Here is a 17,274-nt window from a genome sequence, read left to right on the forward strand (position 1 = left end):
CGGCCTCGGCCTCATCCGCCTCATCCGCCTCCTCAAGCCCCCAACCCCTGTACAGGTCCCCAGGACTGACACTAGCAGTAGCTAGCCTATGTTCACAGCTTGGCTTTGCCTGGGAACCTCCAAACCCAGCACAAGCAACAGCCATCTGCAGATGGCTTTGTATCCCATGCAGGGTGGCCCTAATCAGAACACAGGTGAAGGCTGACCTTGGCCTGTATCACCCAGGAAACCCCACAGCCTGTGCACCAAGCACAGAACTACAGACAATGTCAGAGCACCACCACCATGCCCCTACACAGATGATCCTACACAGAGAACAGAAGTTGGTGGTCAGCAGTCACAGCCAGTCCTTGCAGCTGACTGACCTGGTTAAATCCCTCCCATTGACCTGCCAACAGCAATCAAGGCTTAACTACAAGAGGAGGGTGTACTCAGCCCACATGGATGGCATACCTCAAGTACTCAGCTTGGATGACAGGGGAGGCTGTGCCACTGGACCCTAAAGGACAGCTACTACATTAGCCCATGCTACCAAGACAGGGAGGCTGCTAAAATGAGGAGACAAAGAAACAGCTCAAACAGAAGAACAGATGAAAACTCCAGAAAAAGAACTAAACAAAATGGAGATAAGCAATCTATCAGATATAGAGTTCAAAACCCTGGTTATTAGGATGCTCAAAGAATTTAGGGAGGACCTCAACAGCATAAAAAAGACCCCGTTAAAAACAAAGGATACACTAATTAAAATAAAAGACAATTTACAGGGAAACAACATTAGGGCTGATGAATGTGACAATCAAATCAATGATTTGGAACATAAGGAGCCAAAAAATAGCCACGCAGAACAACAAGAAGAAAACAGAATCCAATAAAATGAGCATATACAGCCTCTGGGACAATTTCAAGCATTCCAACATTCGCATTACAGTGGTGCCAGAAGGAGAAGAGAAAGAGCAAGAAACTGAAAAATCTATTTGAAAAAATAATGAAAGAAAACTTCCCTAATTTGGTGAAGCAAACAGACATGCAAGTTCAGGAAGCACAGAGTCCCAGACAAGATGGATGCAAAGAGATCTCCTCCAAGACACATCGTAATTAAAATGCCAAAGGTTAAAGATAAAGAGAGAATCTTAAAAGTAGCAAGAGAAAAGCAGTCAGTTACCTATAAAGGAATTCCCATAGGACTGTCAGATGATTTCTCAAAAGAAACTTTGCAAGATAGAAGGGATTGGCAAGAAATACTCAAAGTCATGAAAAGCAGGGACCTAGAGCCAAGATTGCTCTATCCAGCACAGCTATCATTTAGATTGAAGGACAGATAAAGAGCTTCCCAGACAAGAAAAAACTAAAGGAGTTCACCATCAGCAAACCACTATTATATGAAACTTTTTAAAGGGATTTATTTAAGAAAAAGAAGATCAAAACTCTAGAAAATAAAATAGCAATAAATACATATCTATTGACAACTGAAACTAAATAACAAACTAAGCAAACGAGAAGAACTGAGACTAAATTATGGATACAGAGAGCATTTTGATGGTTGCCAGATGGGAAGAGGATGTGGAGGACAGGATAAAGAGGTGAGGGGATTAAGAAGTAAAAATAGGTAGTTACAGAAAAGGGGATGTCAAGTACAGTATAGAAAAGGGACTAGCTGAAGAACTTATACACATGACCCATGGACATGAATAAAGGTGTGGGTATTGCCTGAGGGAGTCCAGTGGTGCTAGATGGAGGGGGACCAAAGGGGGAAAAATTGGGACAACGGTAATATCATAATCAATAAACTATAATTTTAAAAAATAGAAAGAGAAAATACCATAGAGAGGATCCTATTGTCACAGAAAAAGAAAAAAGAAAAAAGGCCTTGAAAAGAATGACAACTGCCATCAGTGCTGATAAAAGAATAGTAAAAGAATTTCACAGTGATAATTTTATCCAGAAAGCAGAAGCTATAAAATTTTCTTTTCTGGTAGTTCATATCTATGCTATGACAAGTCTATTATATACACTCTATAAGGAACTAAGAAAAAACATGTGATACCACTTTAACAAGAACTCCAGCCTAAGAACTTTGCCCACAACCAAGAGATAATTTTAACAAAAGCTGAAAAAGCAAACATTATCTTAAATTACGAGGATAAATATAGTAGTGGGGGGGAATCATCTAAACTAGAGGCTTCAATAAACACAGCTGATAAAGGCACCAGTTGCACAAACTTAACTAAATAAAATCTCAAGGGTAGCTGTAAGATTTTTTTTTCTTTGCACAATTATGAGATAAACAGGAATGGTGATCAGCTGATCAATTTAAGATGAGAACAGTTTCTCCCAAGCTGAAGAAATTTATAAAAATTGCTGCCATTACTATACCTGAGAACTGATTTAATGTATTTAAATGAAGTAACAAACCAAAAGGGCTACAAGACAAGAATAAATGTTCAACACAGAAACAGAGACACAAATAGAGGAAAAGTATCTTGTTTTAAACATCAAATGCAAACATACTATCCTATGTGGTGGTGAATGTGGCATGCTTTGTCATTATGGTGGGATTGCTCTACCATGCTAAGAATCCCAGAGCATAGCATAAGATTCACTTGCCCATAAACTTGCAGTCCAAAATACAAAGCCAAAGTACAAGTCTTTTCACCCAGGCCTCAGAGCTTTCTTTTGCTATAATGGTATTAGCAAAAATTTAGGAAACAATTCATGAATGTCAAAAATATGTAACTCAGTACCCTGTTCACAAGACGAAGTGAACTTTCCATGATATTATATAGCCTTTCTAGTTAATAATATTCATACAATAAATACAAATTATTAGTTAAAATTTAACAATTTTATATACGTTATGCCTAGAAATCTTCACTTTCAAGTTATTGCAAAGATATATCTGAAAGGTACAGCAGAAAAGGCCACTGAGAATCACTATTTCTAAGGAAACATTCCACACATAGCCCCAAAGCAGTAAATAAGAATGATAAATTTGCTAGAATTTCATGACAAAATAAATCATTCAGGTTTGAAAAAGAAAGGTGAAAACAAAGAGTTGAAAAGAAAAGAGAACAATGACAAAAAATAACAAGGTTACAATGCAGACAGAAGAATTTGCTCTTAAGAAACTTTTTTATTCAAGCTCCTAAACCATAAATTCCTTTACATTCACTGATAATCCCTAGGATAAAAAACACAGCAACATATTCAGACCCAAATTAAGATTACTTATTATAATACAGACCACCAACACACCCAAGAGCCTACATTCAGCTCTATCAAATAGTTTATGTTTGGCAACTGTTCGTAGAGGTCAGTGTTCATGCAACATCAATTATTACACGTTGTATTGGCATCTATTAACCCAATTAGTTATATCTTACAGAAACCTTTTTAGAATAATTAATGGTTCAGTTCAAAAAACATTTGTAAACCATATACCATGTGACAAGCCCAGTGTTAGGCACTACAGATAAAAGTATAGATGGCTACACAGACCTCTAGTCTCAAAAGCTAACCGCTTAAATGTAATTTCCAATCTAATATGACAAGTCAAGTCTTACAGCATTATATGAGAGTGAATGACAGAGACACTTAGAATAACCTGGTGTATTGCGGATGACTATATGAAGGACCTAACTGATATCAGGACTAGTAAATTAGGTGAAGAAAGAGGGAAAGGACCAGGAGAAGGACATAAAGGACATGAACCAGGACAGTAGCAGGAAGGATTTTTTTAAAAAAGAGAGAGAAGTATAATATTTGGAGATATAAAAAGAATGCATATTTAAAAAGTTCACCAGCACCCTCCAATTGTGTTACTGACAGGTAAGAGAATATGGGAGCATTCAACTAGTTTCTGCCCTGATCAAATGAGGAGCTGGGTGGTTATGACAATTTAATATCACAATCTATAAAGGTAAGAAAGCTGATGAAGTTAGTAACTGATATGTCAACTTTAAGGTGCACTAGAAACACCCAAGTTGGTAATCTAAAAGGCAGTCAGCCATATAAATCTAAAACTCAAGAAGTCAGGGCCGGAGACAGATCTGAAAATCATGACTGTGAACCAATCACCCCCCGAAAGTGTATAGAGTGAAAAGTACAGAGTGATCCAAGGACTGAAACCATAGTGTACACTGCATTAATATTTAAGGGGCAAAGAGAAGAGGGGTTTGATTTTGTTCTTTTGTTCTTAAGCCTTCATCTAAAAATGTGTCTTTAACCATACTTTAAAGCAACTACAACCATTCTTTACAAGCTTGTATACGCAATGCAACTTAATAATGCATTATAAACCTTTAATAATAACTATAAATGGATTGCTTTTTCTCCCTTTTTAAATATTCATAATATAGATTTTTTTTAATCCTTAGGTGATTTTTTAAGTTCATATTAGTAAAATAAGATTAAAAGTTCCTGAGTGATTACTCTTTTTAAGTATCAATTTTACATTAGGAATGATACACATGCTTATTACTTTAAATATTGTTATGCATAGGTCAGAACCTAATTCACAGAAGATGTACAACACATGTTTGTGGTTAATAATAATGTACACTTAAATCTGTAAATAAAATAAAACCAGTTTATAAAACATTGCATTTAAAATTAATGTCAATAACTAACTAAAATAGCCATGTTATAAATTCCAAGATTCCCCTCTAATTTTGTTTTGCACACCCTCTCAAAAACACTTTATAAAAATTATGAAGTAACACTAATTAAAACAAATACTTCACAGTTTCAGTACCTCACTGGTCAGCCGTATTAGAAGAGCTGCAGCCTCTGAATATTTGCTTTGGCTTTTTAAGATTTCAGCACTAAGCAATACACATCTTTCAGCCAATACCATATTCCTAAAAAAATAAGACAAGAAAAATATAATTAGCACCACAATATAATCTTAATACATCATAGTAACCATCTGTTCAACAGAAGTTTTCAATTCTAATTTTCAAGTAAAAAGAAATCCATGTTCTTGTTTTCCATTTACCAAAAAGGTTAAAAAAAAGAACTCCTAAGAATTGTCATTACTCATCAGAACATTTTATCATGTAATTTTGTGGTAAGAATACAATATAAAAAAGCTAAAACTTAACTAGTGTGTCTAAACCAGCAGCTATTTACCAAATAAAACTTGTTCTGAACAGAAATTAATACAAACATTTCACTCATATTTCTTCTTCCTCATTGAAAACTCTTGGTTATAAGAGTTTACAGGAACAATTATAAAGGACATATGGACAATAACAAAGGGGGGTGGAAATGGGGGAGGGAGGCAGGGGGGGCTGGAGTGGTCAGGAGGGGTGAGGGAAGAAGGCAGAAAACTGTACTTGAACAACAATAAAAAAAATGAAAAGAAAAAGAAAAAGAAAACTCTTGGTTATGCGTGTTTCATTTTACTGGCTAGTTTGTAGAAATATTTAGACTTTTTTTCCTCCAGTAGTACCACTGAGAAGTTTCAATTACAGATAACATGAGGCCAGTGTCACCTGACTGATTCCTGAGCAAAATCTTTGTGAAAACACAATCTCGATTTTTCTCTGTGGACTACTACCATCAGTAATCTACAGCTGGATTATTCATTCTTGAAAATAATAAATATAAATGAAAATAATCTTACTGTGAAATTACAAGATGGAACCCTTTTTTTGAGAAATAGCAGCAAAGTTCTTCTCTTTTTACTTTCTAATCCTTACATAAAAACACCCCTTGATCTTAAAATTACAACCAAAAATTACTAACCTGAAGGTCATTCTGAAGAGTGGTATTTTTAAAACAGAATTTACTAATTTCAAAAATTACAAAAAATATTGTAGATTCTACCATAAACTTTCTACATAACATGGTTTTCTTAGAGAGTTATTTGTGAATTAACTAAGAATGTATTAATGAACACAAAAGACTAACTCCTACTCACATATAATATGTTCGAATATGCCTCAGTTGTAAATCTTAACACTATCATTCCACTTACTGTATTTCGCTGTGCATAATGTGCACCCATGTTTTTGGCCAAAACTTTCAGGAAAAAAACTTTGGTTTTAATTTTTTAATTCAAAATTTTATTTATTTATATTTGGATACATGTTTTTGTATTATAAAGGAATTTTTGCATTTATTTTTTAACATATTATGGTACAAGAAATTTTATGTGACAAATAATTACAAAACACAAGAACAAATACAAAGTATTTCAGGTACTACCCATGTATAATGTGCCCCCTTTTTTTCCCCTCAAAAAAAAATTTGGGCAAAAAACTGCACATTATACACAGCAAAATATGGTATTTATGTTTGATTCTGCATCCATTTCTCCATGTAGTCAGTTATTAAGTCACAAGGCTACCAAGTCCAGGACTTCAATAATCTGTTAATTCAAGCAACATTTTAAAAAATCATTTGTGTGAGACAGTGGAAATGCTGAGGATTCAAGAGTATCTATGACATAACCCCTATATAAAAGCACAGAATAAATAGGACCTCTCATCAGTTAAAAAGTGGAACCTGGTATATGAAGAAGTGAGCATTGCAAAAGTACTATTATATTCCTGTATTTTAAGAAAATTGATTTACATCTTAATATTTCTGAAACAGAGAGCTTCTTAAAATTGACATATATAATTAATGTAGTGTTTCTAGTTATCCTAAAATATCTATTAAATTCATGATACATCTTACCAATTATGGTAACTTGAAATGAAGATTATTAGGTAAATGCATAATAGTAAGTGCATATTTAGACATAAATATAGTCTGTTGTGGACAAGATGACTAGATTGGACTGCCAAAGCTATTTTGGCTGTCTGGGTCATAAGGTATTATCCTTTTTCTTCTGCGTCATTCCACAAGCATCTCTCCAAATGCTCTGTGCATTCCCAGTCAAGGAACATGCCTGGGTTGCAGGCCGGGCCCCCTGTGGGGGGCACATGAGAGGCAACCACACATTGATGTTTCTCTCCCTTTTTCTCCCTCTCTTCCCTTCTCTAAAAAAATAAATAAAATCTTAAAAAAATAGTAGTACCCACCATTTTATAGGCTTAAAATTAAATGAGCATGTAAATTACTTTGGTATAGTGGCAAATGCTGAACATTCAATAAAAATTAATTACTATTAGTGTTGTGCCATAAACATAACATCATGACTAATACTACTTACATTTGGACAACATTATAAAGGACAAAACTGCAACTCATCTTCCAACCCATGCATGCTACATAGAAAAGTCAGATTAATCTTCCTGAAAAGCAACTTTTATTATGTCAAGACTGCACTGAAATATTCAGTAACTCCCCATTTACTACTACATAACTCTTAAGTATAGCTTAAAAAAAATAATAAGAGTGTTAAGGATCCTCACACTGATTTCTTTCAAACCATCTTTCCAAATTTACCACTCAACACTGTTCATATTCTCAAACCCCCAAACTAGCTAAGGGCTATTCCCTTTCTTTAGTGAGGCTGCATCCAAACCATCCTTTCCAATCACAGTTTCTGAATTGCCTTTAATGCCTATCAAATCCCAACCATCTCTCTTTCCAGGTCTATTCTCCAAACATCCCATGAAACTTCCTGACTACTTCTGGACCAGTTCATAGTCTCATTATAGGTAATGGGTTCTAACAGAACTCACTATGTGCACAACACACTTCTCATTTTCTTGTCTGGACTATTATTTAACTGTTTGTATTTTGCCTTATTTAGAAATGAAGTTCAAAATGACTAACTCCTGGCTTAGTCATTTAACACTCCAGTGTTAAGGTTAACACTTAACACTCCAGTGTTAAGGTTAGATGTTCCCACAATACAAATCACCTTCACTATAACATGTAGTCTCAACATTACATATAACAAATTCCTAACCACAAATCCAAACAAAATAGGAAAGGACAATGTAGTAAAACACTAGTTTTAAAAGATTACCTCATTTTGTCTCTGACTATATTAACCTGATTTAGGAGCTTGTAAGAAAAACAAAGAAACATTTATATCCAGGAACAATATAAATGCCAAATTTCCTTCTAAGTGGAAAGAACATAAATTTTCTAGTCACCTACTTGCAGATATCCCTATATGTCTGGATTGCTGTATCCATGTAATGTGCAGGGTATGGCCTAGGTGCACCCGGCTGAAGAAATGCTGACACTGCTGCCATTTCCTAAAGGAAAAGATATTACTTATACTATTTCAAAAGGAGAGAAATATTCTTGTGGTTTAGCATTCACAAAACCTAAAAAATGCAATGACATTTGCTAGGATTTTTTTTATACATGTACATACATACGATAAACAGACTTAAAAGACATTTATATACTTTTAATTTTTAAATTCTCAGTCAAATTCCAAAGTCTGTCATTCACTATTTAAATAAGATTTTCAAGAAGACCTAGTAAACACTTTGAGTTAGGGCATATATAGCTACCAAGTAAGTCTGGCTTAAGATTTCTGCTACCACTTCCTCACTGTTATTCCTATTCCTCAGTGAGTAGAAAACAGACCAATGATAGGAGCATACAGAGAGAGACAAAATAAAATACATCTCTTTCCCATTGTTGGCATCAAAATATGAAAACAAAGTTCACAATAGGTTACACTATACACATTTTCAATTATTTTCACACTCTAGTTTATACCCTGTACCATAACAAAAGACACAAAACACATTTCTTAGACCAATATTACTGTGAACTTCCTGGGTCTTTTTATTTCATCTTCAAAACCCATCTTCTCGTCAAAGTCTGTAACTTTAGTTAATAATTTAAATAATATGCAATGGTACTAAAAGACTTAGAAAAGAAGATTAAAATACAGGTTTGGTTTTCTTAGTAAAATATCCTATGTCCATACTTGCACTCTCATACAAACCAAGTTTTAATGAAAATTTGAGAACTAAATGAAATCTTCATAAATTAAGAGAAAAAACTGTTAATGCCAATCTACTTTTAGGATGAATAAATGTATTTCTCTATATTTTTTAAAACACACATGCAAAAACAATATAAAAATAATTTAATTATCTAAAATTGGGATGTGTTTAAAGCCGTTAACCTGATACACTGAGAGTTTCCGAGTACCTCTGTATCCTTAGCACCCCACCGTATGCGTTCCCAAACTTACTGAACAAACCTAACGAAACTTGTGTCATACCCATATGACAAAATATTATATACCACATTTTCTTAACTGGTTTAATATTTTAAAATACATAATAAATTTACATATGTTATATATGTAATTTACAGAACACAATAATAAAGATAGTAAAAGAATATATTGTGTTTCATATACTCACAACTGTAAACCTACTTTTGCTCCACCCTGTATTGCACAAAAAATACATATTTACTATTTATGCATTTGTTTGTGTTCTGGTTACAAAGATAGAGATGTTATTTTCCCCCAAGGCCTATTATTTTAGGGCAGCCATTACAGACTAAAAGGATTTTCTCATGTGCATATATTATAACAGATATGTCTTTATTTTCCAGTGCTAAACTATTCTCTCTCATAGAGCTGCCACTATTATCTTTGTCTAAATGGCTTAAATGCAATATTTATCATACTGTAGATAAAAATGAAAAAGCCTAAGTGCCATAAAATCATAGAAATTTTTTTGCCATACTTTTAGAAGATTTTGCCTATATACAAACATTCAATTTGCAGGAATATTATGTAAAATTTAATGATTGTAGAGGTACACTTATGTTATAAGGTATTAATGAAATAACATTACGTATGTGTGATTTCATATTATCTTACATTTGATAACTATAGTAAAAGACCAGAGAATGTCTAAACAGGGATAGTTCATGTAATTTTTCAAACACTTGAATACAGCATATTTTCCGTTCCTGAACAAGACGGTTAAAAGGTTAATTCACAACCGTACTTGAACAACAATAAAAAAAAAGTTAAAAAAATTTTTTTTAAGTTAGTTGACTTTTTCATTGAAAATATAGAAAAGAGTAATATAATTTTGCTATTTTAGCTTCACATTTTTAAGCTACCCGTTTTAGTTGTATATATACACACAGTGTTAAAAAATGCAAAGAGAGCAATCAAGCAAATACCTACATAACCACACAATGGAGCAGAGTTCTTACACATTTTGTTCTTCACACTTCTGTTTATAAGCTTACACATTTTAAAAAAGGTTAAGTAAAAAGTTACAGTGCTAGTTTTACTTTTTTCTAAGCACAGAAAGCAGATTATACATATATTTACAGTTTTTCACAAGTACTAAAAGATTATCAACAAGTATAGAAAATTCCGAGTGTTTACATATCAATTACAAAAACTAACACAGCCAATTCTTACAGTTTATTATTTACAAAATGGCATGCTAAGCAGCTTACATGCCTTCTGCCTTCTCTAATCCTATGCCATTAAGATTCACACTTAACAGACAAGAAAACTGAAGCTCAGAAATATTAAGTAATTTGCATAAGAGAACAGTCTGTCTTATACCATAGTACATGTTCTTAACCAATATATAGTCTTGCATCAGGAAAAAAACAAAACATTTCGAGCAAATTTAAAAGATTTTCAAGCCTGGCCTGAGCAATGCCCTGTGAACCAAAAGGTCACCAGCTCGATTCTGGGTGGGACACATGCCAGGGTTGTGGTCCAAGTCCCTAGCTGGGACATGTGAGAGACAACCAATGGTTTCTCTGGCACACTGATGTTTCTCTCCCTCTCTTTCCCCTTCCCTTCCCGCCCCTCTAAAATAAATAAATAAAATATTTTTTAAAAAATAAATGATCAGATTAAAAATATATAATACAAGACTTTTCAAGAGGTTAAAAGCACCTTCTAACAAACACTTTACATTTTGAATATAGTAATTGAAATTCAAATTAAATTTTGAAAACACAAAAATTAGAAAGTACTAATCAAAACTGAGAAATCAACACTCATACATTACCATGTTTAAATGCACTAGTTTGAGGAAAACCCATCAATTCAGCTATCCTAATTCAAAACCTCTAAAGCACCGTGTACTCGGTGAGTACAATTTTATCTGTAGGTATTTTGTTTGCCATTTCATAAAGAGAAATTTTTATATCATGTTATGATAGCAGAAATAAATTATAATATATAGAATACCGACCAAGGCACCAGCTGCATAAAGCATTGCTTGATCATTAAGAAAATCCTTCTTTGCAGTATGATAACAACTGTAAGCCAGATCATAATGCTGCACCAAGAAACATAAGTCAGCCATTTTCCTGATTTGAAGCTCTGGTGCTTCTGGTGGATACCTATAAACACAACGTAAGTTAAGAAAGGAATTTGTAATTTATGAACCCTACACTGTTATATATTATAAAATGTTCAACAGCTGCTTAACTGCCCAGAGCATGAGGAAAACTGATCCTGTTTTACAAAAATTCTACCTCCAAGGAGATGTCTCAAAAGATATCTGGGGAAATATAGTTATATCTTTATTTATATAATTTATATGTCTATACTGAGAACTTCTCAATAACAGGCAAGCATTTTCTCTATGGTCAAATTATGAAGTAAATGATTCATTCCAGTTTTATATATAACCAGGAAAAACAAAATGAGTTACTTTTACTTTCCCTTAAATGAGGATTCTATATTAAAGAAAATTTTCTAAATATAGGGTGTCTTAGAATCACAAGACCACAAGTTTACAATAGAAGAGTCATCAATGAACACCTAATCTAACTCCATCAATTTACAAATAGGGGAACAGAACCAAGTAAAATGACTTTTCTGGTTATTTTATTTTTGAATATCAAATTACTTAAATTATTTTAATTAACATAATTTATCTATAGTCACCATTCTTATCTGCCTGAGTTTTGACAATATGAAAGTAAGAAAATGAAGAAACAGTCATTTTTTACAGGACATCAACGAGTCAAACACTAGTCAGAGTTAAGCACAGGAAGAAAAAGATATTTCACTCACAGCAATCCAGGTGTATTTTTCAACTCATTAATGCTCTTCTCTGGAACTTTACTGCCACTAAACCATTTTTTAGTTGCAGAGAATAGAGATCGACTCAAACCTTTTCTTGATATTAGCTAAAAGATGAAATGTTGACAAATGTGAGAATATTTTTCTTTTACATACAAAAGAAAAAATTCTAAGTAAAAAGCTTTAATAGTGAGCAAATGCTCATTTTAACAACATTGTTTAAAAAAAAAAAACTGTCCAATATGCTGGCAAAATTCCCAATGAAAATGAGTAAGCCTCATTTAAGATTTAATAGAATTTCATTAGATAGTAATGTTAGTAAATTCTAACACTGGTCTAATCTTTTTTAAATACTTCAAATACTTTAAATATCTTATACTACTATATTCTCAAGTTTACTATTTACTGGTTTTAAAAATACTAATCTAAAAAATTAAATCTTACCTGATCATTTAATTGCCGAATTGTTTTCTCTATATGTGGCAAAAGGCCCCGAAATGTGAATTCTTGTATAAACTGTCGAATTCTATCATGATCAGTGAGGGTTAAACATGCACCATGAATTATTCCAGTATTTGCTTTCTTTGTGTCATGTAATGATGAAGCAGACTTTACACGATCTGAGCCATCAATGCTGTTAGAAGGGTCACTGGATGAGTCCAACTGAAGTGGGTGAGCTCTAAAGTTATTTGGTAAGCCATCTACTGAAAAAACAGATCTTTCTTTTACTCTCAGAATGTGACAATATTATTATTAAAGGAAAAAAGAATGTTGGAATCCTGTATTTTTCTGTATATCTATATCATAGATGTCTATGATACAATAACATTAATCATTTCCCCTTTAAAATTACAGGTCTTGGGCACTGGCTGGTGTGACTCAGTGGATTGAACACTGGCCTGCAAACAAAAGAGTCACGGGTTCAATTCCCAAACAGGGCACATGCCTGGGTTGCCAGCCAAGTCCCCAGTAGGGGGAGCGTGAGAGGCAACCACACGCTAAGGCTTCTTTCCCTTCCTTTCTCCCGCCCTTCCCCTCTGTCTAAAAAATAAGAATCTTATAAAGATTAAAAACTACAGGCCTTGGGTTAACACTTGTTACACATAACAGAAATTTTAAAATTCATGTACATAAATCAAAAACAATTTTTAATATAAAGAATTACTTTCAAATAGCTCAAATAGGCAATTAGAAAAATTAAAATAAAAATTTCTAAATCTACCCCTACTACTGAAACCATAATTTAAAATACAAAAATAAAATGTGAATTTTGGAAATAATCATGCTGCACATCCTCTATTCTCTTGCTTAATACAAAAGAATTTTTAAGTGTTTTACTCATACAAAACAAATTTTAAGTGTCAAATAAAGCTAACTTCATTTTATTATGAAAATTTCTCCCATCTTTAATCTATAAAGTTTAGCATGCTTTGACAACAGTGCATATTTTCAATCAAAAGAGAAATGTAAAGAAAATGTATCAAGACCTTTGACTTCATTATCTAATCCATCCAATGAAAGCAAGTTACTATCAGAATTCTTATTTGAAGTTACAGTACAAGGGCCATCTTCATATGATTCCTATCAAAATAAAATAAAAGGCATTAAGCACTTATATTTAACCATGTTTAAGATAACACTAAATCCATCAACAAGTATGGTTGCTCTGCTAACTGTCCATCTCATTTATCTGCTTCAACAAGACTCTTTTCTTCCAATCTCCAGATTCTTAACATTTTCCATGTATCTTATACTAGCACTCTAGTCTATACCTACTGTAATCTTAAATTCCCTTTCACATTCAATCTGCTCTAATTCTTCTGAATTCAAATTATCTCCAGCTCAGTTAAATCTGTTTATATGTCATAGATAAAAGCCAGTCATGAATATTTGTACACATGTCTAAGTAAAGAATAACAGCAAGAGAGATGGACTACTAGAGTCAAGCCAGGGCAAAAAAAAAGAAAGATGGTATGGAATCACCTGGTCATGAAGCCAGTGTTAATATATTAGAGCGCATACTGAATATATCAGAATGTTTTGGAAAAATGTCCAATGCAATATTTATTTGTACAAAGGCACTGATTTTTCAGTCAACAAAGAAAACTAAAAATACCCAGACTTGTCCATGAGACCAGTAAGTATGAGGTATTATTCCAAGTGCCATACATTAAGGGAAATATATAAACTAGAACTTAGCAACAGGAAAGTGATCATGACAAGAAATGGCCTGAAGCCATCATTTAAAAATTTTTTTTTAAAATTGGGTATATTTAGCCTGGAAAAAGAATAAAAGAAGACATGAGTACTATCCTCCTATATTTTAAAAGTTGTCTTAACAGAAAATTTATACAGTCCTCACAGGACTAATGAGTACAAACAAAGGGAGAAAATTTTTGGTTGATTCTCAAAGCTGTTCAAACTTGGAAAGTGTCACCTGAGAAGGTAAAGTATACTGTCACTAGATGAAGTTATTCATCGGTTCAAAGGAAATTAAACCATTATAAAGTAGCAGTTGGATTTGATAACCTTTCAACTATCCTCCAATGCTGGGCTTCTGGGTTATAAGCTATAGAATTGCTGATATCTGCCGTCTTCTGTTAAATGTTCTGAAACTGAACAATCTGACTTATGTTGCCCTTCCCAACCTTAGATAGCTGGGCCCTAAACTGAGCATTTCGATACTGTTCCTATTCTGAGTGTATTCTCATTTTAAAAATAGAGCCCCTTCACAAACAACTGCTTCTTTGTTTCTTAGACATTCCCCCCTATCATTATCTTAAAGGTAAATAATCATCTTAATATTAATATGTCAGTAGAGCACTATATATGCTCTACTGATATATAAAATAAATATTATTTTCCACTTACTTAAGAAATGCTACCTCTAAACAAAAAGAGTCAACTCTTGATTATCTGAACTAATCTTAGGAACTTGTCATTTACTACTAAGTAGCACACAATGCTATCTTAGAAGTTTAACAGTGTGAAACCATACACCAACCCATTTCAGTCGACTGACAACAGTTAACATTAGTCTAGAACTCTAGATTAAGAAAATAAATTAGGAAGATACTTCCTTCCTGAAAATTAAGAAGGAAAGGAAATCAGAGGAAAGTTAGGTGCCTGGTTTCAGAAGCTGTAACCCCCCATGGCTAAAGCTGAGTAAAAGACCTTGGGACCATAAGCCACTAAGGAGACAAAGCTTATCTCCCTAGCAGGGACACCACCTCTGCCCATTCTTACTTCACCCTGCTTGGCCCCGGGAGGATGAATGGTTAGTCAGTGACAGGAAAGATTCCTCAAGGGGGGAATGATCTAAGACAGGCAGATCACAGGGAGGCCCCAGGGAAGGACTTAGGGGGCTATAGCAAAAGGGAGTGATGGACCCTCACCCCTCAGCTTTGACATAGCCTGAGTCCTCATTCTGTCTGCAAGAAGTCTCCTAATCTCTTGGCTGCCTTACTTCCCCTGCCTGACTTAAGCCTGAAACAATGCTGGAGGTGGGTGCGGCCCAGGGCAGGAACAGGGCGTTCCCTGGGGCAATCAGGCCTAAGAAAGAATGCATAAAATCCTGTGAATCCTGCTTTGCTAAGAATGTCCTCAATTTTCTGATAAGGGTCCAAGCATGAAATGAGTTTGTTCCCCAAAGTTTTATAGCCCTTTAGCTAACTGACCCTGACTCAGAATAAGCCCTCATAGTTCTCTGAATGTTATCTATTGTTTGATCCTTACTGCCTGACAATGACTGATGAGCTTTACCTGTATTCCTGGGCAAACGGAACCCAATACAAGCCCACTGAGGAGCAGGCTCCTGGCCCTTCTCCTTCAAGAGATAGGCCACCTTTACTCCCCAAGTAGATCACGTCCTGGTAGACTTATTCTCATCTGTGGTGGGGGGTGGGGGGCTCTGTGGGTAGAGCTCCACCACAGTTATGGAAAAAAGCCCACCCACCTAACAAGGTATGAGCTCCAAAAGGTGGCCATAAGAACAGCATTTTGAAAAAGAAAGAAGGCAACCCCAGAGCACGTGAATAATAAAGAACTGACTATAAGCTTTCATAATGAATGAAAGGTACAAGTCAAAAATTCTAACCTCTACATGTCTAGCCAATTGAATTCAATTCTTAATGTGTAATTCACTTTTCATCTTTTAAGAAAAAAGATCAATTAACGCTGATATTATGTACCTGAAAGGAGTACATATAAGGATCATTAGTTAAAAACAGCTTTTGAACCACTGATTTAAGAGCTCACATGGTAAAGAATGAAAACCAGCCAGATTCCAAAATAAATATTGATTCTACTAGTTAAACCAAGACATAAAAAATTCTACAGTGATAACATTATGTCATACAGCTTTTGTGGTTTGCTTCATTGTTGTTTTTTACATATACCTGGTTTTGAATACTATTTTTCTGAAGATACTGACTCCAAGGATCTGGTATCTGTTCATCTGATGCTCGATTCGACGTTCGAGAATTAATTTTAAGTAAATAGCAACCCTGAGTTCCATATTTCTGTTTCATTTCTTCATAAATGGATTCAGCTCTAAATTTTAAAATAAAAAAAAGTTCGTAGTAAATGGGGGGCAGACATTAGGCAATAAAAGATACTAATATAAAAATAATGCAAAAATTATCCCCCAAAAGACAGAACAAAAAATTAGAATAACTTTAAAATGAAAACAAAGTTCATGATCTTAACTGAAATGTAGCTAGCTTGGATAAAGCAAGAGTTTCCAAAGTGTGTTTCATGGAATAAAATTTTGCAAGCTATTCCTATGTTATTCAAAGAGAGTTTTGGTGGTCAAACTAGTATGGGGAATGTACAGTAAAGAAACTCAGTTTCTTTGCAGCAAACCATCACTGAGTCTTCCCTGTGCTACTGTGAACTATGAATTTCCAAAGAGCAGCTGCAAACTTATAAATCAGTAACTCTTTCAACTGTGAGGGTTTCAGGAAATATGACTGGGAAATTTTGTCTTGAAGAATAGACATTTTTCAAAAAACATAAGCACTAAAATAGAAAAATGTAGGACCCAAAAACTTAGAAAACATTTTTCTCTGCCATTTTACCCTTCATTTAGCTTCCTCCAAAGAAACACAGTATGGAAGAAGTGAGAAAACTCAAGAACAGCCACAGTATTTATTACATAAAATCCATCCGTTTTTCTTGCAAAATTTGTAATAGTTATACCTATGAGCTATATGCATAACTAAAAGCATTTTGATTTCTATTATTTATATTAACTGAAGTTTCTAGTTGGTAGGAAGTAACATAATTCCAATTTATCAAATTCAAAACAGCCTAATAAGCAAACA

At 33.9% G+C, this 17,274-nt stretch overlaps 1 protein-coding gene across 4 annotated transcripts in view; it reads right to left on the minus strand.

The window, feature by feature from the left end:
* The window catches only part of TRAPPC8 (trafficking protein particle complex subunit 8), an 83,526-nt gene that overhangs the window by 47,811 nt on the left and 18,441 nt on the right, over positions 1 to 17,274 (minus strand). Inside the window, exons 5-11 of one of the 4 annotated variants that reach the window (XM_045849653.1) lie at positions 16,348 to 16,501; positions 13,438 to 13,531; positions 12,395 to 12,651; positions 11,942 to 12,057; positions 11,112 to 11,262; positions 8,059 to 8,159; positions 4,751 to 4,856 (exon numbers count right to left, since the gene is read on the minus strand). In XM_045849653.1, the coding sequence (XP_045705609.1) occupies positions 4,751 to 4,856; positions 8,059 to 8,159; positions 11,112 to 11,262; positions 11,942 to 12,057; positions 12,395 to 12,651; positions 13,438 to 13,531; positions 16,348 to 16,501 (979 nt within the window). Of the gene's footprint in view, positions 1 to 4,750; positions 4,857 to 8,058; positions 8,160 to 11,111; positions 11,263 to 11,941; positions 12,058 to 12,394; positions 12,655 to 13,437; positions 13,532 to 16,347; positions 16,502 to 17,274 lie in introns of all 4 variants that reach the window. The other 3 variants (XM_045849652.1, XM_045849655.1, XM_045849654.1) reach the window with 3 other exon arrangements.

Source organism: Phyllostomus hastatus, unplaced genomic scaffold (assembly GCF_019186645.2).
Source record: "Phyllostomus hastatus isolate PE091 unplaced genomic scaffold, TTU_PhHast_1.1 phas_contig_80, whole genome shotgun sequence".
In the NCBI taxonomy this organism is placed as follows: Eukaryota; Metazoa; Chordata; class Mammalia; order Chiroptera; family Phyllostomidae; genus Phyllostomus; species Phyllostomus hastatus.